This window comes from Pelophylax lessonae (genome assembly GCF_965119305.1).
Source record: "Pelophylax lessonae genome assembly, chromosome: 9".
Classification (NCBI taxonomy): Eukaryota; Metazoa; Chordata; class Amphibia; order Anura; family Ranidae; genus Pelophylax; species Pelophylax lessonae.
The window spans coordinates 92,151,184-92,176,753 of record NC_138776.1 but is presented as its reverse complement, the minus strand read 5'-3'; the positions used below and the strand labels follow the sequence as shown (position 1 = coordinate 92,176,753).

Here is a 25,570-nt window from a genome sequence, read left to right as displayed (position 1 = left end):
CTTAAAAAACCCTTTGGTTGCTTTCGCAGTATGCTTCGGGTCATTGTCCATCTGCACTGTGAAGCGCCGTCCAATGAGTTCTGAAGCATTTGGCTGAATATGAGCAGATAATATTGCCCGAAACACTTCAGAATTCATCCTGCTGCTTTTGTCAGCAGTCACATCATCAATAAATACAAGAGAACCAGTTCCATTGGCAGCCATACATGCCCACGCCATGACACTACCACCACCATGCTTCACTGATGAGGTGGTATGCTTTGGATCATGAGCAGTTCCTTTCCTTCTCCATACTCTTCTCTTCCCATCACTCTGGTACAAGTTGATCTTGGTCTCATCTGTCCATAGGATGTTGTTCCAGAACTGTGAAGGCTTTTTTAGATGTTGTTTGGCAAACTCTAATCTGGCCTTCCTGTTTTTGAGGCTCACCAATGGTTTACATCTTGTGGTGAACCCTCTGTATTCAATCTGGTGAACAAGAGGGAAGACAGCGCAGCGCCTTCTAAGTGCAGCAAGACATTTATTGAAGTATGTGCAGCAGTATTACACTCACATTTAGTCGGTGAATAAGATGCAGTTAGTCAAGTAATGTTGATCATCAGGAGCATCACTGGAGCGGGTCCTGGTGGTGGAGGCAGTGGATCCCGGTGAGAGCGGCAGGGGGTTCCTCCGTGTGTACAGGGATGGCCTCGGTGGTGTCCGTGGGCTCCTCGTCAACTGGTGGAACGCTGGCACTCGTGGGTCCTGGGATCCTGGAGTCACTCCTGGCGGTGATAACTGCATCTTATTCACCGACTAAATGTGAGTGTAATACTGCTGCACATACTTCAATAAATGTCTTGCTGCACTTAGAAGGCGCTGCGCTGCCTTCCCTCTTGTCTCCCCCCAGAGATCTCTTCTGTCTCTTCCGCCGGCAGCCGCTACAGTGGACAGCTACCCCCTGAACTGTTTGGGGGTCCCCCCACCCCTGGTGTTTCCCTTCTCCCTTCTCCCCCTCCCCTGGGTCCCCAGGACCAGACTTTTTTTTTTTTTTTGAGACCTCTTCTTGCGCCAATTCACCACCAAACCATTATTCAATCTGGTGAAGTCTTCTCTTGATTGTTGACTTTGACACACATACACCTACCTCCTGGAGAGTGTTCTTGATCTGGCCAACTGTTGTGAAGGGTGTTTTCTTCACCAGGGAAAGAATTCTTCGGTCATCCACCACAGTTGTTTTCCGTGGTCTTCCAGGTTTTTTGGTGTTGCTGAGCTCACCGGTGCGTTCTTTCTTTTTAAGGATGTTCCAAACAGTTGATTTGGCCACACCTAATGTTTTTGCTATCTCTCTGATGAGTTTGTTTTGTTTTTTTTCAGCCTAATAATGGCTTGCTTCACTGATAGTGACAGCTCTTTGGATCTCCTATTGAGAGCTGACAGCAACAGACTCCAAATGCAAATAGCACATTTAAAATGAACTCTGGACCTTTTATCTGCTCCTAAATGGGACAAGGGAATACCACACACCTGGCCATGGAACAGCTGAGCAGCCAATTGTCCCATTACTTTTGGTCCCTTAAAGAGTGGGAGGCACATATACAACCTGTTGTAATTCCTACACCTTTCACCTGATTTGGATGTAAATACCCTCAAATTAAAGCTGAAAGTCTGCAGTTAAAGCACATCCTGTCTGTTTCATTTCTAATCCATTGTGGTGGTGTATAGAGCCAAAAAGATTAGAATTGTGTCAATGTCCCAATATTTATGGACCTGACTGTATGAAAGAATTATGTTTCTGCCTTATTTAGCCTTATGGACTTTGCTTGAGCCTGACACTTTAAATGAGGTGTCAAAGGGTCAGATGTCACCTAACAAGCCAGCAACTGTAAGGTATTTTCCACCATCCAACTGCTCATTGAAAGCCTAAACGGCATTCGAAGGGGACTGTATGCATGCCATGGCAAATTTACCTTGGCTTGTTAACAGGTAGCACCGGTCAAATGCTAGGCTCACAAGCTCCAGCATGTTAGTTACATGCAAAAGTGGCAAAAGTGGCAAAAAAAAAAAAAAAAAAAAAGGCATTTAGGAACTGTGTCAATTGTTCACTTCAAGCAGATTTTATATTCCCATAAAGTCTATAGGAATGTTAAATGCCAGTCACAAGTAGGTCAACAGCATGTTACATACACCTGCTAATAAATTTTGAATGATCTCAGAAACATCTTAAGCTGATGGCAAACTAATAGCACAAGCCGTGGAAAACTTTTATCTACTGATTTAGAGCCGGTTCACACTACTCCGACTCAAAGTTGCCCCATGAAGGAGCGACTTTTTAGCGCCAACTTTAGAACGACTTTGAAGAGACTTTGAAGAGACTTAAATGATAGGCGACTTTGTCTGTGGGGAATGCCTGGGTAATCTTTTTCTTCTTCCTGGAAAGTCTGATCACAGTCGCTTGAAAATAGATAAGGATCCGACTTAGAGGCAACTCCCATTGAAGTCTAAGTGCACAAGTCGGATAGAGGTCACCTTGAAGTAGTACAGGAATCTTTTCTGAAGTCGGAGCGACTTCAGTAGTGCATATTAAGACGGCTCTCATTCATTTACATTGAATTTGTAATGACAAGAGACTCGGGGCGACTTGAGGGCACACAAGTCGCGTCCCGAGTCGGAGTAGTGTGAACCGGCTCTTAAACCTTCTATTTTATTGTCTTTTTACAGGAATAGGGAACCAGCAACAAAAGACATAGAGGTTGATTTACTAAAACTGGAAAGTGCAAAATCTGGCGCAGCTGTGCATGGTAGTCAATCAGCTTCTAACTACATTTTGTTCAATTAAGCTCTGACAAAAATGCCTGGAAGGTGATGGAAATTGCACCAGATTTTTCTAAAATCTATCACTGTGGTTTATGAAATTGCATAGCACATGCACTTTTCACGTATATGTAAGTTTTTAGAGGATTTATTGATCGTATCCTATTTATTATATTTTTTATAACATTAAGTTTATTTATCACTATTTTTTACATTTGATATTGATTACTATTTGCACACCAGACTTTTATTGAGGAAAGATAGCATTGGTTGGACTAGCCTATTCAATAATTTATTAAGAGTATTTACCATATAGATTTTAATCTACGCAACACAAATTTATAGATTTTAGATTTTTACACTTTTTATGAGAAGTGAAGTGTTTGCGGCATTTTAAGAATCTAACAGGGACTGGTAGGTCGCAGGAACCCTTTGTTTTTTAAAGTGCACCAGATTTTTCACCCTCCAATTTTAATAAATCAACCCCATAGTATGGTACTCTACTGCAGGCCATACAAGGGTCAAATTCCGAACAAATCTTCTTTAGAAAATCAGAAATGTTGTGCGTTCTGTGATCCGATGGTGCCGTCATTGATTTTGAAAATCTTCTTTTCTTTCCAGGTCACAGCTCATGCACATTTTTTAAAATTATATTTCTTGAACGATTCTCCTATCACCGATTAGAAATTTGCTGTTTTTCCAAAAATTTCCAACATGCCCGATCACACAAATTCTATGGCCGCATGAAAATCAGCCGTTGCTGCAGCCCACTAATGGAGCAAAATTTGAATAAAAATTTTTTGTTACAATTTTCAAAAGAAAGTTCTTTCCGAATCCGACCCATGTATAGCCAGCTTACTGTATGGATCTAACCCATTTACTTTTTTTTTTACAATGTAGGTGTTTGGAAGAATCCTGCATGTCTCATTGGTGTGTCAGAATGGTAACTAGGACAGAAACAATTTGCTTTTCTAAGTGAGCCAAGAAGTGGACTGGCTGAGATTCTAAGATATTCACCACTGATTAAACGGACTAATGTAGACTGGACAAAAGTTTGCCAGATTGAGTCTGGCTCACCTCCATTTTTGTATAATATACTGTATTTAAACCTACTGTACTTTAAATGCATCTTATAAATGTGCCACACAGCATTTTGTACATCAAAAGACAACCCATGTACACCAAATCAATCAAATATAGTAGTGTTGTAGATAATACTTACTTTAGATGGTAGAAATCTGACAGACTTTTACTTTCCACAACGTCATGTGCGATAACCTCTGCCAGTTGGAGAACAGGAAGTGTTAAGTGTGTATACGAGATATTGTGCAATTCTTCTACAAGCAGATCCAGGTAGTAAAGACTGTACGTCTGCAGAATAAGACAACACAAGATAATTTAAAAATAATACTCATTGGATATGATTTCCTTAATTATGAAAAATATGTTAAAGAATCATAGGGCTGTGTGAAGTTAGTATTGGTTCAGTGGCCCCCTCCGCTGAGAAAAACTTAAAACAGCAGAATGGATGGTCATCAGTTCTTTGATAAGCTATTGCAAAGAATCTTCCGTAGGGATCAGTTCAATTCACTACAGATGTGGTATTTGCATGGCTCATGGTTCTTCCTCCTGCTGAAGGTTTTGTAATGTTTATAAAGCATAGAATGGAGGCTAGAGTAACCATACATACATGGATCAGGTATTCTTGGTGCTAGCATCTTGATGCAGGTACCCAAGAGTTTCAGCATCAAAGTTGGTGCAGGATGCGGCCTCTGATGATATACTCTTGATAAAATACCCTTTTCTAAAGTATGGAGAAACCAAAAAGCACAAGCTGGTATAATACCACAGATGCTCACTATGCTGAAAGAAGATAAAATTTTTTAAATGCTATATCAAATTCATGCCACGGGACTGTGTAAAAATAACAAAATCTCTCCAACTGGCAAGCATATGACCTAAAACCTACTATAATTTATAGGAAAGTACCAAAAGATATCTAAACATACTATATTTTCCCTAAATAATCTCTATAAGCCCTCACACCCCAGTATGTTAATTATACAGACAGAAACTTTTAGCTCCACTGGAGTTCTGGTACCCCCTTGTTAAATACCATTCAAAGATACTTTTAAGGGTTAGTTCACCTTTAACAAAAAACAACCTATACATGTAAGGGGCATTTGTAGATAAGAAAAAAAGAACTCTGCAGCCTTGACATAAATAATGCCCTTGCTAAAGGTGTAGGCCATTTAGGTATCGAATGAAGCCTGACTGGAAACGCCCAGGATGTTGCCAAGAGAGGCCCAGCTATTACTGTTCACATCCACCATCACAGGAGTGAGCTCTCTAATACTGAGATCGGAGCTACTACATCAGGGGAGAGAAAGAGCATGTGAAGGGGCCTAAATCAGAGAAAGAGCTCACTCAAGTGAAGGTGAACAGTAACACCTGAGCCTGTCTTAGCAACATCCTGTGAGTTTTCCAGTCAGGCTTCATGAGGTACATAAATGGACTACACCTATGATAAGGACATTATTTGCCCTGCACTTACGTCATCATTTTTCCTAACATACAGTAGGTGTATACCACCATGCATGCATAGTAAGATATGCACTAATATATGGAAGGAGGCGTGTTACATGTTCTAGGTGTATATATATATATATGTATATTTTTTTTTAAACAATTCTATTAGCATTAATAATTATACCATAAAAGATTAATAAAGTTCTTAGGAACCCTCAAAAAAGGTTTCTGAATATCAATTCTTGATTAAGTTTTTTTTTAGAATATATAATTTCCTTTAGAATCTATATTTCTTTTCAGAACATATTTTTTTAAATATATATTTCTTAGAACATATGTCTCTTTAGAATATTTGCCTGATGGCATGATTGACGTCTTTAATGCATATTGAAGAAGGGGTTAAGGAAATGAATGTACACTACGACTACAAATCCAGTTGCCTTTCAATGAGTAGCTATGTGTTTCTGTGTATAAGCCTGTTATCTGGTAATGAATGGGTTAAGAATCTCAGAAATTGTACTATTTAAGGCAGCTATGTCCAAACTATGGCCCTCCAACTGTTCAGGAACTACAATTCCTATCATGCCTAGTTATGTCTGTGAACGTCAGAGATTTCCAATGCCTCATGGGAATTGTAGTTCCTGAACAGCTGGAGGGCCGTAGTTTGGACACCCCTGATAAGGGCTCCACTGACAACACATGGCAGAACTGAAGAAGGAGGCCACGCCATTTGAAACCTGTTGTCTTGGCAGCCCTCAGCATCCCTCATCAGCTTTTACTGCTTGTTCATCAGGTGACCGTTCTGTCAGGCTGGGTTTCCCTACCCCAGGATCCCTGCTGTGGGCGGGCGGCTTGCATGCAGCTTGTTGGCGGCTGCACGCTAACACAAATCAGACCATCTACCACCAGCCCCTCCTGGATTCAGCCTGGAACCTTGACTGCAGAAGTTAAGCTACAGCTTAAAAGGACGCTCATTTACTTCTACCACAGTGTGAGTGCCTAGTGATATTTTGTTACTTTTTATCTCTAATAAATAAAGAGTGTTGCACCAGGAGTGCGCTCGGTCTCTCTTTTTATGTTTTTGCAGCTTGTCAGTTGCTTGCTGGTATATGGAGCTTCACAGCGTAGTGCACATCCCACTGAGTTAATCCCTTCCTTGGTGAACTTTAGAGATATCCAAACTATCCTGATTCAAAGGATTTTAATCACCCCTTTGTGGAACTATTTTGGACTGTAGTGCTAGCATGGCACTTTTTCTTGGTCAAAGCTGAAAAGCCTGTTTTCATCTACAGACGTCCCTTATCTGCATAGGCAGTTTTTTTGGTAAAGGTGCGTAGCACCCTCCTAGTTAGGTGCTAGGTAAAGGCATTTGTTTGCTCTTCTGCTTATCAGGGAGCAGGATTTCTAGTTTTGCCTGTTACATGCGTCCAGGTGTGATTCACTTGGTCTGAGGGAGTGTCTCCACTGAATCCAATAGGTGAGCCTGTTGAACAGTGGAGGAAACCCAGCCAGTGACACACAGGCTTTTGTGGCTGCCCCAGTGGGAGGGCACAATGGCAGTGCATCCTGGGATTGGTCATAAAAGCCAGGGGCACATGTGACAGGATGTCTTTGGTCCCAGGAGGAGGGTGACGGCTGTCTCTCCTCCTGTCAGTGTGGAAAGTGGCCACAGGCAGTCTGCCTAGTGGACCAGAAGTGTGGTGCTGAGCCAGGAAGTCCAGGATACTGACTGTGGAGCAAGTGGCAGAGCAACCTGAGGAAAAATAGTGTCCGTGAGTACCAGGGAGCTATCCAGTGGTCTGCCCAGGAAGGGGACCACTCCAGGGAGAGTCAGTGGACAGGAGCCAACGCACAAAGTGAGTAGGAAAGGGGGTGCCAAGTTAGACCCTAAAGAGAAACCTAAAGTAAAGTCCACCTTTAAATCTTCACCTCAGTGGCAAAGTGAAGCAGCGGCCTTGCCGCACACACCGCAGCTAGTTGTCCTCACGTTTTGCGCATAGTTCCTAAGTTGGAGTATCCCACTAATCCCATCTCCCATTCCAGTTCCAAATAAAATACAAAAAAACAACTCCCCTGGAATGTTCATTGACTGAGCCAAGGTAACCCAGGGGAATCCATTCTCAGCAGCTCCCAAGAGGGCAGTGCTACAGGTGAACTATGCCTTTAACATTATCATTGAAATGATAACTCAAAAAGTGCACTCTCTGAAAATACACTATGCTTTAACTTTAAATAGTATAGGAATATCCTGGGAACAGAATCAAGACCCAATATATGGTTATCCCCTGAGGTTTAATACAATGGAAGCAAATGCCCAGTGATGAATTATCAGCTAGATACAACTATTCTACCAATATGAAGAGTTGCCAAATTATTAAATGAGTATTGGCAAATTTTTTTATTAGGTTTTTTTTTTTTCCTGCAGTAAATATGTAACACACACACTGCTGCAATGTGTGTCATGATATATTAGAGTCGATGAAGTCTGGAACATAGGCTTGAGTAATGATGTTTTAAAATATACAGATCTTCCCACAATGAGCTGCTGCTAACATGTTCATTTTTACCAACTGGTAATTAAGATGAACAAACCGTAGTGATATTTATTCTGAGAATCTCACTGCCATCCTATATGTGAGATGTGCTCTGTCTCCTGCTGGTCCCAGTTCTTTAAAAGACTTACTGGTTTTACAATGGTACTTCTGTTTATGACTTGGGAAGATGTATCTTGTTTAAATGCATCTCTAAGCTCATCAGGACAATCATACACCGCCCACTCCTCTGCGTTTGAAGGTAATACGTCAATTGGTCCTTTCCGCTTAGGCTTCTCCTTGACCGTGACAGGCTGAAAAAAAGAAAAAAAAAGGCTGAGAAACAAATAGTCTTAAAGGGTTTCTAAGCCATATAAATTGGGAGGGGAGATCTGTGCGGCGGTAACTTTCAACTTTTCGTGTTTACATTCCTCCGTATTGATAAAACCAATTAAAGTGTTACAAAATGTTTCATCAGTGACCTTAGGGGAGCTGGTAATATCCTCCTTATGTTTTATTTAGTTTATTGAATTGAACCATTGTTGCATTGTAGGTGGGTGTGACTTTTTCCAGGGGCAGGTACACATGGATTTAATTTTATTTCAATCATGGAGGCTCAGTATTAGAAATGGGTATTACTGCATGAAGGTGGAGCCTCCTAGGAATGACCAGACTGGCCTCTACCCATCAAGTCATTTTTATTTTTGCATAAATCCTCTCAAGAACCAGCCCACTGCTTGCATCAGGGTTGAGGGCTCATGAGAGGTGTACAGAGAGAGGCCCCTTTCACCAGCCATGATCTGTTTGCACTGCATAGAGAAACACACAGACCCAGTGATGACATCACTGGGTCTAAAAAAGGTATGCAATTAAAAAATGTCATTAGTATGTTTTACAACTTTACCAAATGCCATCCAAGTCACCTATTCCAGGTGACAGGCCATGATTGGCTTGATTGGATTGTCATGGATGATTACTTTCAGGGCTGCTGTAAGACATCTTTGGGCCCCATACAGCCTACCTGACAGGGCCCCACCCCCACACTCCAAAAATATGAAATTATATTTTCCCTAAAATGGCGAGGCTGTATTGGTGCACACTGCGCTGGCGAGGCTGCATTGGTGGACACTGCGCTGCTGAGGCTGCATTGGTGGACACTGCGCTGGCGAGGCTGCATGAGCACTGCGCTGGCGAGGCTGCATGAACACTGCGCTGGCGAGGCTGCATGAACACTGCGCTGGCGAGGCTGCATGAACCCTGCGCTGGCGAGGTTGCATGAACCCTGCGCTGGCGAGGTTGCATGAACCCTGCGCTGGTGAGTTTGCATGAACCCTGCGCTGGTGAGTTTGCATGAACCCTGCGCTGATGAGGCTGCATGAACCCTGTGCTGATGAGGCTGCATGAACACTGCGCTAATGAGGCTGCATTCACGGACACTAGTAAGACTGCATTTGATAAAACAAAAATTATTCTGAGTTCAATGCTGTTTATTTCAAATTTAAGCTATTTTCCTAAAATTTCCCTCCTAAATTAAAGTGCGTGTTATACCCTGATAAATACGGTATTTACCGGGCCCCTTCTCCTACTGTCCATTCTGAAACATCATCCCTGTGTGCCTTACAACAGCTGCCGACAGGAAAGGAGAGGAGGGAAGGGGGGCACACAGGGGGGCCTGAAAGCAGCTGGAAGGGGGCACAGATAATAGATCCTCCTGTAGCACAGCCGGAGGGAGAAATAGGAGCAGGAGGCGGCAGCACTGCAGGGAGATCTACAACAGTTAGCAATAAGGCAGTACAGCTAGCCTTCCAGCTTGGCAGGTGCTCAGGCCCCCCTTTTGAAATGATGGGGCCTGGGCCTGGTACAGAAGGACCGGTTGTACTGCCTTATCATCGGCCCTGATCACTATGGATAACTTCTGAGTAAAGCTGGAGGTGTCAGCCCATGTTCCCCCACCTTTTGCATTGGTATAACTATAAACATGCACTCAAGCATCATCAGCATGAATGTTTACAGAAAGGTATTTTGTAAGATCATTTTTTGGATTGGAATTGTAGATTGCTGGCCACAAATGGAGATATAAGCAAGCAATGCTCCAAATGTCTCCACATCTGCATACTAGATGGCAGCAATGATTGCCAAAGACATTTGCAGATGCTTGTCATCATAAAAGGAGGTTAGAAGTAGTGATCGATTGACATCGGTTTTTAGTAGCCGATACCGATATTTTGGCCATTGCATATCGGTATCGGCCGATATTGGCCGATATTTTCCGACATTTAAAAATGTTTTATTTTTTTTTTTTTATCACTTGACAGGTACTCTTGTGGAGGGATCTGGGGGTCTAAAAGACCCCAAACCCCTCCTCTGCACTTAAAAGCATTCAAAACGCCAAGTTTGGCTGTTTTGAATGCTGTCATTTTTTGGAATCTGGTGCCGAGTAACCGGAAGTGATGTCATGATGACATCACTTCCGGGTTTTTACATGGAGACCCAATCGGAGCCAAATGCGGCTTTGATCGGGTCTTCGGCGGCCATGCAGGCTGGTTGCCCGGGTCTGCCGGTGGGACGGGAGACTCAGGCGAGCCACGGATGGTGGCGGGAGGGGAGGGACGTCGCCTCCCGCTCCTTGTAATGACAGCCGAGCGGCTTCTCAACCGCATTGGTTGTCATTACAAGATAGCTGACCGTCAGCTATGGACGCTGGTATCGGGGTGATGCCTCTAGCTGCAGACATCACTCCGGTAAAACATTTTCCTGAAATATCGGCAATATCGGTCACCTTGGTGGCCAATTCCACTATATTGGGGAAAGTGCATATCGGCCCTCGATATATCGGCTTTGCCGATAATCGGTCGATCCCTAGTTAGAAGGTCCTGATCCTTTATACAACAATGGAGAAGAGGGATGGATCAGATGTGCACTACAGAATTGTTTATGAACATTTAGCCAGACTACACCATAATAATCCTTGTGCCACCTCCCATATCTTGCAATCTTCAGAGTGGCTCTGGAATGAATAACTGTATACATTCTGCAGTCAAGTGACTACTGAAAGACATTGCCACTGAAGTGTCACTTCCTATGTCACCTATCAATTCATCAAACTCAACTCACTCACAGAACTGCCAGCTGAAATGACATATATTCAGCAGGGATGTGGCACCTTTCTGTAATGTCACTGCTGCAGATCTTAAGCACTTCTCCTTAGGTGGACATCATATGACGTCCTGGATTTTCAGTGGTTAAATCATTCAGATATCTTCTTTTTTCTGCCGGCGATTGCCTGTCATGTAAAATCAATCAATCATAGTGGCTATTCAGCCACTTGATTGTTTTTACAGGCGGTGGGACCCCCCGCCGTCCTCCGGCTTCTACCGACTCGCCTGTGCGATTGGCAAACCGGAAAATGAATAGGCCGGTGGTAGGCGTTTACCATAGAGCTGATCGAGGACCAGATGGTCCCCGGTCATCATTTTGACCTTCGGAGGCCATGATGTAAACACTGCTGTTTCGGCTGGGAAGCAGAGATTTGTATTTTCTATTTTTCTTTAATCTCAGGCTTTTCAGCCTAGAGGCAAGATCTAGGGACTTATAGACCCCAGAGCTCACTGTAAAGAGGACCTGTCATGCCATATTCCTATTACAAGGGTTAACATTCCTTGCAATAGGAATAAAAGTGATAAAAAAAATAAAATAAATAAAAATGAAAGGTAAAGTGTCAATATAAAAAAAAAAACTTAAAAAAAAAAATTCCATCGACCCCGTCCCCCACACGCAGTAGCGAACGACCACCATTTTATTCCCTAAGGTCTCTACTAAAAAAATAAACATTCATAATGTTTGGGGGTTCTGAGTATTTTTCTAGGAGTATATAGGAGAGGAGTGCCAGAATAAGCCTGGTATGGAAGTGGTTAATATTCCACAGCACACTGGAGTCTGGATTGGCGAGGAGCAGTAGTAAGGATGCTGGTGCTGGCTAGAGGAAAACCTATGGGATATGTATATTGTGCAGCTGTATACTAGTCTCACGCCTAAGCCTTAGTACCGCTGCTGCTTCCCTTCAACCAGTTGCTAAATTTAAACTTTTATTTAGACCTTCTATTTTTATCAAGACTTCAAATTTAATCAATTCAATTTTACAGATTAAAATTTGTAATCTGTAATTATTCTGGGCCCAGAGTTCTGCTATATTCTCTATACAAGTGTAAGAAATGACATAGAGATTTGAGAATATTATAGTAATTACTAGGCCTTTTTTTTAAAAGATGACAAGCAATATACTAGTCCTTTAATTAACAAAACGTAGCTGCTGTAGCCACGTTTCATTCATTGTGCAGGGGCCAGTATTAGGGCACTCTGCATGGGTCTGTGTTGACAAGCCTCTCATTATGAATGAAAACCACATGTGCTTCTGAGAACTTTTCACCCTTCTCGTTGAATAAAACAACAGGCATTCCAAGTATGAGAGATGCTTGGTTCACAGGTCACAGGTAACTATTTTATAACATTCTACATTTATCTCTTGCAGGAAAGTCTACATAACAATGGTATTTAGTTCTTACATCCAATTGATCCTTTCAATGCTACCAGCATATTCATGCACGCAATGGAATAATGCAGAGGTCTTTGAAGAATCAAGTTCGTTTTCCCAAGGCTAGTGCCTATGGGCAAATTAGTGGTATTGGAAACAGGGTACACTGTGTTGCTTAAGCAATTCCATTTTTCCAGTGCATAACAACAGGTTACATAAGAGATAAAGAAGCCAGTGCCAACAAACCACACTGCTTTGTGAGAGGCATAAATGAATTTCCCTTGCTTACACGTTCAGTTATATTATAATGAATATCAACAATATATCCTACAGGCATTTTTGGGGGGCTTTGCTAGCACGTGAAGAAGATGGACGCTTAGTCCCGGAGCTCCAGCCTGCAGCAGGGGTTTTTACAGTATAGTGACATGCTCAGGCCTCGTTCTCTCCTCTTCCCATGGGAGATTGCTTTGTGTACAAGCAGGCAACATGCCCTACAAAAGGAAAGACTATCCCGGGCCAAGAAGCTCAGCGCCTTCTTCCACCAAATGGCCCAGGAGACCAGGCATGATGGTGCCGGATCACACACACCTCTCCACGAGGTGGCCGACAGCCACCAATAGCGGCCCATTCTGACAGCTCTGGGCATTGAGACTCTTCCGTTGTCTCCTCATCTCCTGCAGCTTCTACTTCACTTTATGAAAACCCTGCCAAGTCCAAGATCAGGTTAGATGTGCACAGAGTCACAGTGGGTGAGTTCTCTCCTGTCACTGACTCTCTTAATCTCACAAGAGAACTACCTGACTCCATTCTCTCGTTCCCAACAACAAACCAACCCGTCTCAGAGACTGCCCTGAAAGATGTTAGTCTCACTCAGCGGGACCATCCATGCTGATATTATGCTGCTCACTAAACATTTTACTGGGGAAATGCATGCGATTGGCTCCAGAATTGATCATATTGAGCACAAAATGTATGAATTTGCCCATTCCATAAACGATCTGGTGGATGCTCATGATGACAATACCACTGAGCATATCTGGCTCAAAGCCAAGCTAGTGGACCTGGAGTATAGAAGAAATAATCTAAAGAACAGGGGGATTCCTGAATCTGTGCAGCACCAGGAGCGCCAATATGTTTGTGATGTCTTTATCACTGATCCCTGAACAGGGACAGAATACTCCAGAAGCGGTCAGACCAGAGTTTTATAAAGTGGTAGAATTATAGTTTTATCTCTGGAATACATTCCTTTCTTTATGCATGCCAATATTCTGCCTGCTTTGGCAGCTGCCGCTTGACATTTCTCCTACTACACCTGTCAATCAGGACACATCACATACGTGAGTATTGAGCCACTTGACACCAGCATATTTATACCTTCACATTACGTCTATTAACATACTATCAGTAAATGCTAAAGGACTTAACCATCCTGCAAAACGCTCATCTCTATGGTCTGAAGCTATCAAGTACCACTCTGACATTTAATGTGTACAGGAAACACACTTCCACCAATCAGCTCCTCCTAGATGCACACGTTTCTTTTCCCCATATTTTCTGTGCTTCAATCCCAGCGAAAAAGAGGGGGGTTTTGGTTGCAATCCAGGACACTGTTGCTTTCCAACTGATCGACAAGGATGTTGACCCTGGAGGCAGGTAAATAATTCTGATTTGCGATATAAATACAACTAGGTATACTCTTGTAAATCTTTCCGCACCCAACAAGCATCAGATCCATTTTCTCAACAGGTTACTCAGGAAAATAGGAAAACTCAAAAAATGTTTATTATTAGTGGTAACTTTAATGCCCTTCTGGATCTCCACATTCATTACAATCTCTTCTACACCAACATGATCTCTATGATGTTTGGCGGTGCCTCCACACCACCAAAAAGGACTTCACTTTCTTCTCTTCAGCCCACACTTCTTACTCAACAAGCGATTCAAGACTCCACCATAAACAACATTTCATAGTCGGACCATGCCTCAATTACCCTCAGGATTGTGGACTCTTCACTGCTTCACAACCAACCTTCTTTTGGAGAACTAATCATTCTTTATTACACGCTAAAGAGCTCAGATCCACTCTGGAGAAGGGCATTTTTCCAGATTAACGCAGGCTCTTTTGATGATCCATTTATATTATGGAATTGGCACAAATCTTATATGCGAGGATTGTTTATCAAACTTGAAGCAAGGACTGCGACGAAAAGGCGGCAATTGATAGACCAATTACTATCAGAAATAAGACAGCACGAAATAGCGAATAAGTTCAACCCTAACCCTAATCTGTGCGCTAAATTTACTGAGTTACGCAGAGACTTGCTTACTCTCCTTATGGAGAATTTTGAAAAGAACTCCAGATGTATAAAAATTACATAATATTTTAGCGACAACAAAGCCAATAGATTGTAATCTAGACACCTTCAAGGCTTTAAGAATAAAACTAAAATTCCTTTCATATATCACCCTGTCACCAAGCAGAAAGTGTTGAATCCACAAGGTATTGCTGATGCCTTCAGCTCTTATTATGACACTCTATATAATTTGAGAGAAGATTCCACAACTCCTCAACAGTCACCCACAGATATTCTAAATTTTCTAGACAAAATTAATCTACCTACTTTAGATCATTTCCAATTAGAGGCCTTAAATGCACCCTTTACCTTAGCTGAAGTTTGCAAGGCAATAGAATCCCTACCCAACAACAAGTCCCTGGGGCCTGATGGTCATAGTAGAGAATACTTCAAAACATTTAAATCAATACTAGCTCCATGTCTAACTACATTGTTTAACTCTGCTACTGCCTCTTCCTCTTTCCCCCAGGAAATGATGAAGGTTTTTATCATCACACTCCCAAAACCAGGGAAGAGCCCAGATTCTCCTCAAAACTTTAGGCTGATCTCATTACTCAATATAGACCTAAAGCTATATGTGAAACTCATAGCCTTTAGACTAGTCGATATACTGCCTACCTTGATTCACCCGGATTATTCCGCATTTACCAAGGGCAAAAAGACTTCCGGTGCCACAAGAAGAGCTATCAATGCTATTCATTATGCTAAGGTCACAAAAACACCTGCTCTACTTCCACCATTAGATGCGGAAAAGACGTTAGACCGTGTCCATTGAACCTATCTCAACGAGGTTCTGAAAAAATGTGGCTTTACTGGAAACATACTCTCCTCGATCATGGCACTCTATATCTGCCCTTCAGCCCAAGTATTTTTGGCAGGCATGCTATCCCAACCTTTCCTCATTACCAACAGGACAAGGCAAGGTTGACCTCTATCCCCACTAATTTTTAATCTCCAAATGGAGCCTCTGGCCTCGTACATTAGCTCGTTACCAGATATCACTGGTTTTCAAATTGGAAGCCACGTCCATTATATAAGCCTTTTCACTGATGACACCATATTGATGCTGACAAATCCGGCAACCTTGTTGGGTGCGGTCCAGAAAGCTTTACACCTGTTTCACACTATCTCATATTATTTGGTCAATACTACGAAGTCATATATACACTACTTAAAAAATGAAAGGAACACTTTTTAATCAGAGTACAGCATCAAGTCAATTAAACTCATGGGATATTGATCTGGCGGAGGAAGTTGTTAATTAGTTTAGGCTGATTTGGTGTTAATGAAATTAAAAACAGGTGCACTAGATGGGCAACATTGAGACAACCCCCAAAACAGGAATGGTTTTACAGGTGGAGGCCACTGAATTTTTTTTTCTCTTTTCCTTTTTTATGACAGTTTTTCACTAGTTTTGCATTTGGCTGGGGTCTGTGTCACTACTGATAGCATGAGGCAATACCTGGACCCTATAGAATTTGCACAGGTAGTCCAACTCCTCCAGGATGGCACATCAATACATACCATTGCCAGAAGGTTTATGGTCTAAAGACCATGGAGGAGATTCCAGGAGACAGGCAGTTACTCTAAGAAAGCTGGACGGGGCCATAGAAGGTCCTTAACCCATCAGCAGGACTGTTATCTGTTAATTTGTGCATGGAGGAACAGGATGAGCATTGCCAGAGCCCTATAAAATGACTTCCAGCAGGCCGCTGGTGTGAATATCTCTAACCAAACAATTAGAAACAGACTGATGAGGGTAGCCTGAGGGCCCGACGTCCTCTCGTGGGCCCTGTTCTCACTGCCCAGCACTGTGGAGCTCGATTGGCATTTGCCATTGAACACCAGAATTGGCAGGTCTTCCACTGGCGCCCTGTGCTTTTCACAGATGAGAGCAGGTTCACCCTGAGCACATGTGACAGACGTGAAAGGGTCTGGAGAAGACGTAAAGAACATTATGCTGCTTGCAACATCGATAAGCATGACCAAATTGGTGGTGGGTCACTGATGGTCTGAGGAGGTATATCAGTGGAAGGATGCACAGACCTCTACAGGCTAGACAATGGCACCCTAACTTCAATTAGGAATTGGGATGAAATCTTTGGACCCATTCTCAAACCCTACACTGGTGCAGTTAGTCCTGGGTTCCTCCTGGTACACGACAATGCCTGGTCTTATGTGGTGAGAGTATGCAGCCAGTTCCTCGAGAATGAAGGAATTGATACCATTGAATGGCCCCCATACTTGTCTGACCTAAATCCAATAGAACACCTCTAGGACATTATGTTTCAGTCCATCCGACGCTGCCAGGTTGCACCACAGTCTGTTTAGGAGCTCAGTGATGCCCTGGTCCAGATCTGGGAGGAAATTCCACAGGACATCATCCGTCATCTCATTATGAGCATGCCCAAAGGTTGTCAGGCATGCAGACAAGCACGTAGGGGCCATACAAACTACCCAGTACCATTTTAAGTTGCTGCAATGAAATTTCAGCAGAATGGACTAGCCTGCTGCATCACTTTTTTGCTTTGATTTTTGGGGGGGTGTCTTTGAGTTCAGCCCTCTGTAGGTTGATAATTTTAAATTCCACCAAACTATGTGGAATCTTTTCATTCCTAACACGTTACCCAGTCCATATCAGTATAGATATCAAGCATGATATTTTTCCCCATTGAGATCTGATGTGCTTTCAAAGTGTTCCTTTTATTTTTTTAGCAGTGTATTAAACTTGGGTGTAGATCCCCTATTGAAAAAAAGAAGTTGCAGCAAAGCTATCCCTTTGTGTGGAAAGAGGAAGGTATATTACACTTAGGAACCACTCTCACAGGGTCAACCAAATCCCTGTTTAAAGCAAACTATATCCCCTTTCTACAAAATGTTCATAACTCACTGTCACATTTTTCAAAATTTGAGCTCTCACGGTCTGGCAGGTTAGCAGCTTTTAAAATAATGGTATTGCCTCAGTTACTCTACATGTTCAGAACTTTACCTATAGTGGTCCCAGATTCTTTTTTCAAGTCTCTGCAAACCATTGTCAATAAATTTGTGTTGCAAAACCGAAAAGCCCATTCTGCAAACTTATCAAGCATAAAAAAGCTGGCGGCATGGGACATGTCGATCTGAAGGACTACTACTTAGCTACCATTATAACTCAATCAAGGTATTGGTTTGAGAGCCCTCCCTCCCTTCGATGGATTGATATTGAAGCTGAATCTGTCCCTGGTAAAAATCTGACAGATTTCCTTTTAGCCAGTCCTATTAATCCTCAGGTTCATCTTAAACTTTCACCCACTATTCTTGTGGCCACCAACTCATGGCGCGAATTTACCTCCATAATACAACCCGACCAATCAACCAGCCTTCCAATCCCACTAGCGGTCTGCCGCTTGGTTATACCCAATATCTACTTAGCTGCAGAGATGTATAGTAACTAAGTAGAACTACTTCACTACTTTACTTAAGTACCGAAAGGCAGTATCTGTACTTTCCTAGTGATTCTGGTGACTCTGGCGTGTAATAAATATCAATAATCTCTTGCACAAATGTATAATATAGTACAAAATATAGTGACCCAAACTCATTTAACAGCTTGGAGATTCTGTTGCCAATCTATTCATTTTAACATTTGTCCCATAAACGGTACGTGTGTATTTATGCATGTTATTTACCCTTAAAAGCCTCTCTTGTGTAGCCATCCAAAAGCTCTGAGATTGTGGATGTGATGTCAGCAGCCCCAGCAGACTCCGAGCAATCACTCAAGTGACACTGTACTCTATCCCTTTGCTCCTCACCCAGCGGCTACATAAAGGTGTGGAAGGGAGGAGAGGTGAGGAGCCAAGGGGCTAGGCCAGCATAGTCCTCCCCTCCCAGAAGAGGAGAAGACTATGACAGGAAGGAGGGGGCTGTTCTAGGGAAATGATTCTTTCTAAAGTTCTGATGTCAAATCTGTTGCAAGTTCGAGGGCACAAAAAATAATTTAATTTATGGAAAAGAATAACTCAGAAAGTAAGCATTTAAAAAACTTGACTTTTCTGTGCTTTTACCTGCAAAAGTTGGTGACAGGGTTCCTTTAATGAAAAGTAATTGCTGCTGACAGATACAACTGTCCATTAGATTATATAATTGAATAAGCTCATGCATAATTGTGTGAAGACTCCAATTAAACATTCTAAGCCTAGTAATCATAGTGTCCATTTAGTCACATACAAGTTACCTCAATTGTTTCTTTCTTTCCTTTGTCTTTACGGGATGATGCAGATTGTGGATTTTGAAGAGACGCAGGATTTTTTTGTGATGATTTCATAAAAGAAGATGCTGCAGGCAGTGATGCCTTCATTGAAAAGATAAGTCAGATATCTTTAGAAATTATGCATAAGAACAGTCTGCATTATTGATATTAGAACAAATACAAAGTCACAAATAGTGATTCTCAAAATACATTATCTATTTCAACAGGCAAGCTTCCAAACAGTATGACCACTGTTTCCTATATTATGGAACTGTTAGGTCCATAGTATATAGCTAAAGACGTAGTTGAAATACACATAAGAAATGTTTACCAAGCAAAGGACTTGTAAGTCTGTGCAGCCAGCATTGCTATCCAGGCACTCCTGGATTTAGCATCAGTCCATTGCTGCACCTGCTCCCCCGATGGCTCTAAGACTAAGAACCGAACGATTAAATACCGCCGATCGCTTGGTTCTCAGCCCTCCGTGAGCAGAGATCAGGTGACTGTCAGTCATCGGCTCTTTGCTCTGCCCCCCCTCCCCCCCCCCACAATGCTCACTGGAGCCCTGGGCTGTGGAGGGGGCAGGAGTAGCTGGCTCAGGCTCTCTGTGGCTTTCTGAGAGGCTGTGCCGGGTGCTGGTCCAGGCTTCTGGGTGGATCCTGACCATATGGTTGCGATCTTTCCGGAGCCTGGACCGGCTCTATGATGTCAGATGACAGAGGGTTTCAGCCCACTTTCTGCTGAAAATGGGTCACAGGAGTGCAGAATGAACTGCACTCTTGGGGTCCACAGGAGAAGTACAGCCAAACGAGCTTTGGCTGTACTTCTCCTTTAACCTCCTCTGCAGCTTGGTCAAGAACTATAATAGCCTGTTGACTGTTCATTGAAGGAGTAGCAGAACAGCAATGAATCTTCAACCCCCTCTCCCATGCTAACTATGCTTTCTTCTACGGTCAGCATGTTCCCTGAAAGCACAAGTGCACAACAGTAGAGCCAGATTGGCTACTAGTACCGCATCTCTCTCTCCAAGTGTTTGTATTTGGGCAGAAGTTACTGTAAATAAAAGGCCCAGCTATTGATTTTGCACAGGGGCCCTTTAGTGGCATTTCTATAATAAATATAAAATGCATCCAAAATGCATAGGGTATTAGAAAAGCACAAGATGGTAATATACTAATTGACTCCACCTACTTTTAAAATGCTAACAAACATCATCATGTATAATGGTTTCTAAAAAGTTGTGGCTTTAGACATAAACAGCAAGAACATCTTATTTGTCTGTCAGTCTTTAGGTGACACTGTGGGGTTGACTTACTAGAACAGAAGAGTTCAAAATCTGTTGTAGCTCTGCATAGAAACCAATTAGCTTCTATGTTTTTTTTTTTTTGTCAAAGCTTTATTGAACAAGCTGAAATTAGAAGCTAATCGGCTACTATGCACAGCTGCGCCAGATTCTGCCCTCTCCAGTTTGAGTAAATCAACCCCTATAAAGACAAGAGAGAAATGTGGCAGGAGCCAAAAGCAGACAAAGCCTGATTCACAAAGCTTTATCAAAAGGACAAGGATCTTTATTTTACACGGTGTAGCAATGTGACTGTAATTTCTCATTGGACTGTCAATTTTCTATTTTTTATTTTTTGTTGTAAATCCGTATCCTGTTTGCTAGCTTTTACATGAGAGCTTAATAATAGATCTACAGTATGTTATTAATTTACCTATAAGTGGAAGGTTCTATTAAAATGGGTATGCACCAGTGGTAAAACATCTTTTGTACTTTGCAAATTGTATACATTTTATTTTTTAAGGACAGTATAAGTGACTACTTAAAAGAAAACAGCACTGAATGGGTTAGTGCAGGGATTCCCAAACTACGGCCCTGCAGTTGTTCAGGAACTAAAATTCCCATCATGCCTAGTCATGTATGTGAAAATCTGAGTTTTACAATGACTCATGGAATATGTAGTTCTGCAACAGCTGCAGGACCATAGTTTGGGAATCCCTGGGTTAGTGTATAAACATATCTTGTCTTCTTATCACTGTGCAATCTCTACGCTGAGCTCTACTAAGTTCCATCTTCCCATTCTAGCTTGCCTGGAAATCAGAAATTTCCCAATAATTTAAACATTTTAAGAATATTTCTGATCATCAACTGTAATCATTTTTATATACAATACATATACAATATAAAAAAATGACTATTGTCTGTGTTAGCAAAATGAAGTTTTGTTGCACAAAAGAAAATAATTTCCCAACATACCTGCCAAATACGGATTATAAACGCATATGCCATCAGAGAGTGTTGCTCATGATTATGTGAACCCTGACCGCTAAGAAAAGCCATTAAAGTGTAAGCTCGTGCTAAGGCCTCTAGCTGTCTAATGTTCTTCAAGTCTTCCAGGGAGTTACAAGGGCTGTCAGGCTGTTCTCCAGGTTCTGTCTCGGTAACCTCAGGGTTTGGATCTTGTTCACTTGCTGGCTCCTTATGCTGGGACGATTTCTTTCTAGACTTTGCTTTTATTTTTTGAGTTTTACCTGCTTACAAAGACAATTGAAGAAATGTAAAAAAGCATTTACACAAAATACATCTAGGAAAACCAAATCTACATTTAAAAATGGGGTACATAAAATAACAGACAGAACTTACAATGCATCAAAAATAAATACAGTCTGTCACAACTTCAGATTTTTGAATAAGGTTTTGCTCCGGGGTTGACACATTTTTGTACAAAGAGCTGAATTCAAAGGCTAGAAACGCACCTTTCTTTTTTGGTGCATCTTTTTCATGTTAACTGTTCCATTAAATCAATGGAAACACATCACAATGCATGTCAACAAACATCGATGTGCTCTACTGTGTGTTTAATTGTGTATTGCAAAGCAATCTGCATTGATGTACATTGATATGCGTTATGACAGCCATTGATGTGCATTTGAATGCATTTGCATTGATTTCAATGGAAAAAACATCAGGCAAAAAAAGACAAAAATAAGTTACTCATGTAAAGTATACTCAAAAAATTGGTTGTTGGATAGACTATAGTCACATGGTAAGATATCCCTACAATCCCAAATAGTACATAAATAAAAAGACAGGAATAGTAAGGTCCCACCGTCAAGCAAGAAACGGGGTCCTGACTAAGCCTATAAAATAAGGGGATGGTGGAGAGAGTATCAAAAACCAGTGAGTCTGAGCATCATGAATGATCAAAAAAGAATCTGACGCATTTCGCTATTAAAGCTTTCTCAAAGACCACTTAGAGATCCCAAGTTGACAAAGTGCTAGTGCTACCTGAATAAGGATATGGATCGTAGGCGCAGGCTGTCCAACACACGCTCCAATCGGTATAAAGGGGTGCAACCTGGTGAGGGCTTCAGGGTAACAACCCCTGGCCTCCCCTGAGAAAGAATGAGTGCCGAGTCCCGTGCCCGCAGAGGAAGGAGGGAAATGGAGCGCCCCACTTCAAAGCGAACAGAAGTCCACAAATGCTTACCCGGACTGGGGGATAAACCCCATCTCTAAGGTGAAAAAAGAGCGAGTAAGTAGTGTTGTTATGTCGTCCAGGGCAAAGGAGATCCGTTACGCCTCTGAGGGGGAGAGACAGCCGCTTTACTCGTGTAAAGTGTTTAAAACTATTTTTTTACTTTTTAAAACTTTTTAAAATGGCGAGTGGTGAGAATTTAGAAACCATCCATTTTTTATTGCTGTGTCCATGCTAGTGAGATTTCTTCTCTATTTTTCCTGGAGATCATGGTCACTGGAACTGTAAGTAAAGTAACAGAAAATACAAAAATTTGAGTTGTGTCCAGAGAAGTATTATAGGGGAACTCTTTAGATGGGGAAACTTGTTCTGGTGGGAACTGTCTATGAGAAGTTATCCCTCTCTCTTGAGAGAGTTTATCTTACTTCCAGGAAATAAAAGAAAATCTCCCCCAGGGACACAGATGCTATAAACCTGCAGGTGTTTAAAAGCGATTCTCCACTCTAACAAAAAAATCTGTAGCTGTTGATTTTTAATAAAAGAACACCATGGATCCAGCATTGTTCTCACCCAGGCTAGTTCTTCACTAGCCTTTAGGTTCCCTGAGCTGGCATCTTAACTGTGGGCAGCCGGCAGTGCTGCTTGCGGCTTCCCAGCTGGCTGCCCACTGCGGTTTGTGAATGGTTCCACAGTCTTCTGGGAGCTGTGACGTGTCCCAAAAAACTGCAGGGAGAGAGGGGCAAGCGGAAGTGGGAGTGGGTACCTGTCAAAACTAGGTGCATGCCTCCTCCCCCCCCCCAAAATATGACATGACAAATTAGGTGGAGGAGGGGGAGGAAGATAGGCTTTAAGGCAGCCTGTTTAAGTCAAAAAGGCTAAAACAAAGGCAGCGATTGACTTTACAAACACAATTCAAGAAAGTTATTATATTGAAAACTATACATATGTACGTCTCACCTTCCTCTGCATTACTGGAGAATCTCATATGAAGCAGTATATCCACCGCCCAATCAAGCATATTCATAACATCGCTTAGAGGAAACTGTTTGCAGTACAACCATTCTGCCAGTTCTAGCAAGTACTCCACTTTCTGCCAATCATTTTCTGGCTTCTTTAAAGAGAAAAAAACAGAATATGCTGTATGTAATGAATAATGCAAAACTGACCTGAAATATTGAAAATTGTGTGTTGGGTAGTATCCAGGGTGTTAATGAGCACACTAGGGTCCAAGAGTCCCCTGAAACTATAAATCTGACATGTCTAAAGAAAGATCTGGTTTACAAACCTTCAAAGCATCAACTGCATTCATATAGCAGGCTAACTGTTCATTGCTGCTTCTGCAGGTTCTGGCAACATGATGCCAAATGTATGACACATAATCTTCACTTTCATCCTTGAACTTCTGGATGTCCATAAAAAAGTTATGACCCAAACGTGCCTTTACAAGAACACGGTGTTTGAAGATGACACTGAGAAAGGAGAAATGCATTACTAGATATATTAATCAAAAAAGGCAAGCTGACAAATAAAGATAAACAAATTAAACCTACATGAAAAGATATACTGTATATATCAAGGTTAGATACTATTTATGAACCCTGACCTTTCCACTGCTTAATAAATAATTATCTCTGCATGCCTTTTTTCAATTGTAAGATCTGTAACAAATTATGGAGATACAATATGTGATAGTCACTAACAACTGCAGCATTTTGCAAAAATGAACAACCATTTCAAACAACCCCAATTTCCAAAAAGTTGGGACGCTGTGAAGAAATCTAAATAGAAACAGAATGCAATGATTTGCAAATCTCATAACCCATATTTTATTCACAATAAAAATAGAAAACATCAAATGTTTCAACTGAGAAAATGTACAATTTAAAAAATAAGGTAATTTTGAAATTGATGGCAGCAATATGTCTCCAAAAAGTTGGGACATGGCCATGTGTACCACAGTGAAGCACCCCCTCTTCTTTTACCAACAATCTGAAAAAATCTGGAATTAGGAAGGCCAGTTGCTGGAGTTTTGGTAGAAGAATGTTGTCCCATTCTTGCCTGATATAGGATTCTAACTTCTCAATAGTCCCGAGTCTTCTTTGCTGAATTTTTCGTTTCAAGCCTCAAATATTTTCATCTGGTGAAAGGACTGGACTGCAGGCAGGCCAGTTAAGCACCCCGACTCTTCTATGAACTCATGCTGTTGTCATAGATGCAGTATGCTGTTTAGTATTGTCCTGCTGACATATGCAAGGCTTCCCTGAAAAAGACATTGGATGGCAGCATTTACTGCTCTAAAACCTGGATACCTCTATTAGCACTGATGGTGTCTTTCCAGATGTGCAAGCTGCCCATTCCACAAGCACTAATGCACCCTTATACCATCAGAGATGCAGACTTTTGAACTGAGCGCTGATAACAAACCGGAAGGTTTTTCTCAAATTTAGTCTGGCGGATGCTGCGCCCATGGTTGCCAAAAAGAATGTCAAATTTTGATTTGTCTGACCACAGGACAGTTTTTCACTTTGCAACAGATCATTTTTAGGAGCTTTGACCCAGAGAAGACAGTGGCGTTTCTGGATCACGGTCAGATATGGCTTCTTCTTTCATGATAGAGCTTTTTAACTTGCATTTTTTTGGATGGCATAGTACCGGATGTCAATCACAGAACGTATGCCTGTTTTTAATGCAGTGCCATCTGAGGGCCCGTGGATCACGGGCATCAAATATTGCATTTCGGTCTTGTCCTTTGCACAGATTTTTCCAGAGTCTTAGAATCTTGTGATGATATTATGTATTGTAGATGATTATATATTTAAAGTCTTTGCAATTTTACGTTGAGGAATATTATTCTGAAATGTTTCAATAATTTTTAGACACAGCTTTTCACAGATTAGTGAACCTCTGTCCATCTTTACTTCTAAGACATATTGACTCTCTAAGACGCCCAATTAACCTAATTCATTGCAAAATGTTCTTCCAGCTGTTTCTTGTTAGTACCAATTTGCCAGCTTTTTGTTACCCTTTCCCAACTTTTTTGAGAGGTGTTCCTGGTTTCCAGTAAAATGTTGACCCAGGGTTAAAGACTTCATCCCTTCCAAGCCTCTACAAAGACTCTAGGTTCC

At 41.8% G+C, this 25,570-nt stretch overlaps 1 protein-coding gene across 1 annotated transcript in view; it reads right to left on the bottom strand.

Moving 5' to 3' along the window:
- Positions 1–25,570, bottom strand: part of CFAP46 (cilia and flagella associated protein 46) — a 363,053-nt gene that overhangs the window by 167,166 nt on the left and 170,317 nt on the right. Inside the window, exons 28-33 of the mRNA XM_082268864.1 lie at positions 23,731–23,914; positions 23,403–23,556; positions 21,224–21,498; positions 18,952–19,068; positions 8,006–8,167; positions 4,016–4,164 (exon numbers count right to left, since the gene is read on the bottom strand). Coding sequence (XP_082124990.1) covers positions 4,016–4,164; positions 8,006–8,167; positions 18,952–19,068; positions 21,224–21,498; positions 23,403–23,556; positions 23,731–23,914 — 1,041 coding nt within the window. The remainder of the gene's footprint in view (positions 1–4,015; positions 4,165–8,005; positions 8,168–18,951; positions 19,069–21,223; positions 21,499–23,402; positions 23,557–23,730; positions 23,915–25,570) is intronic.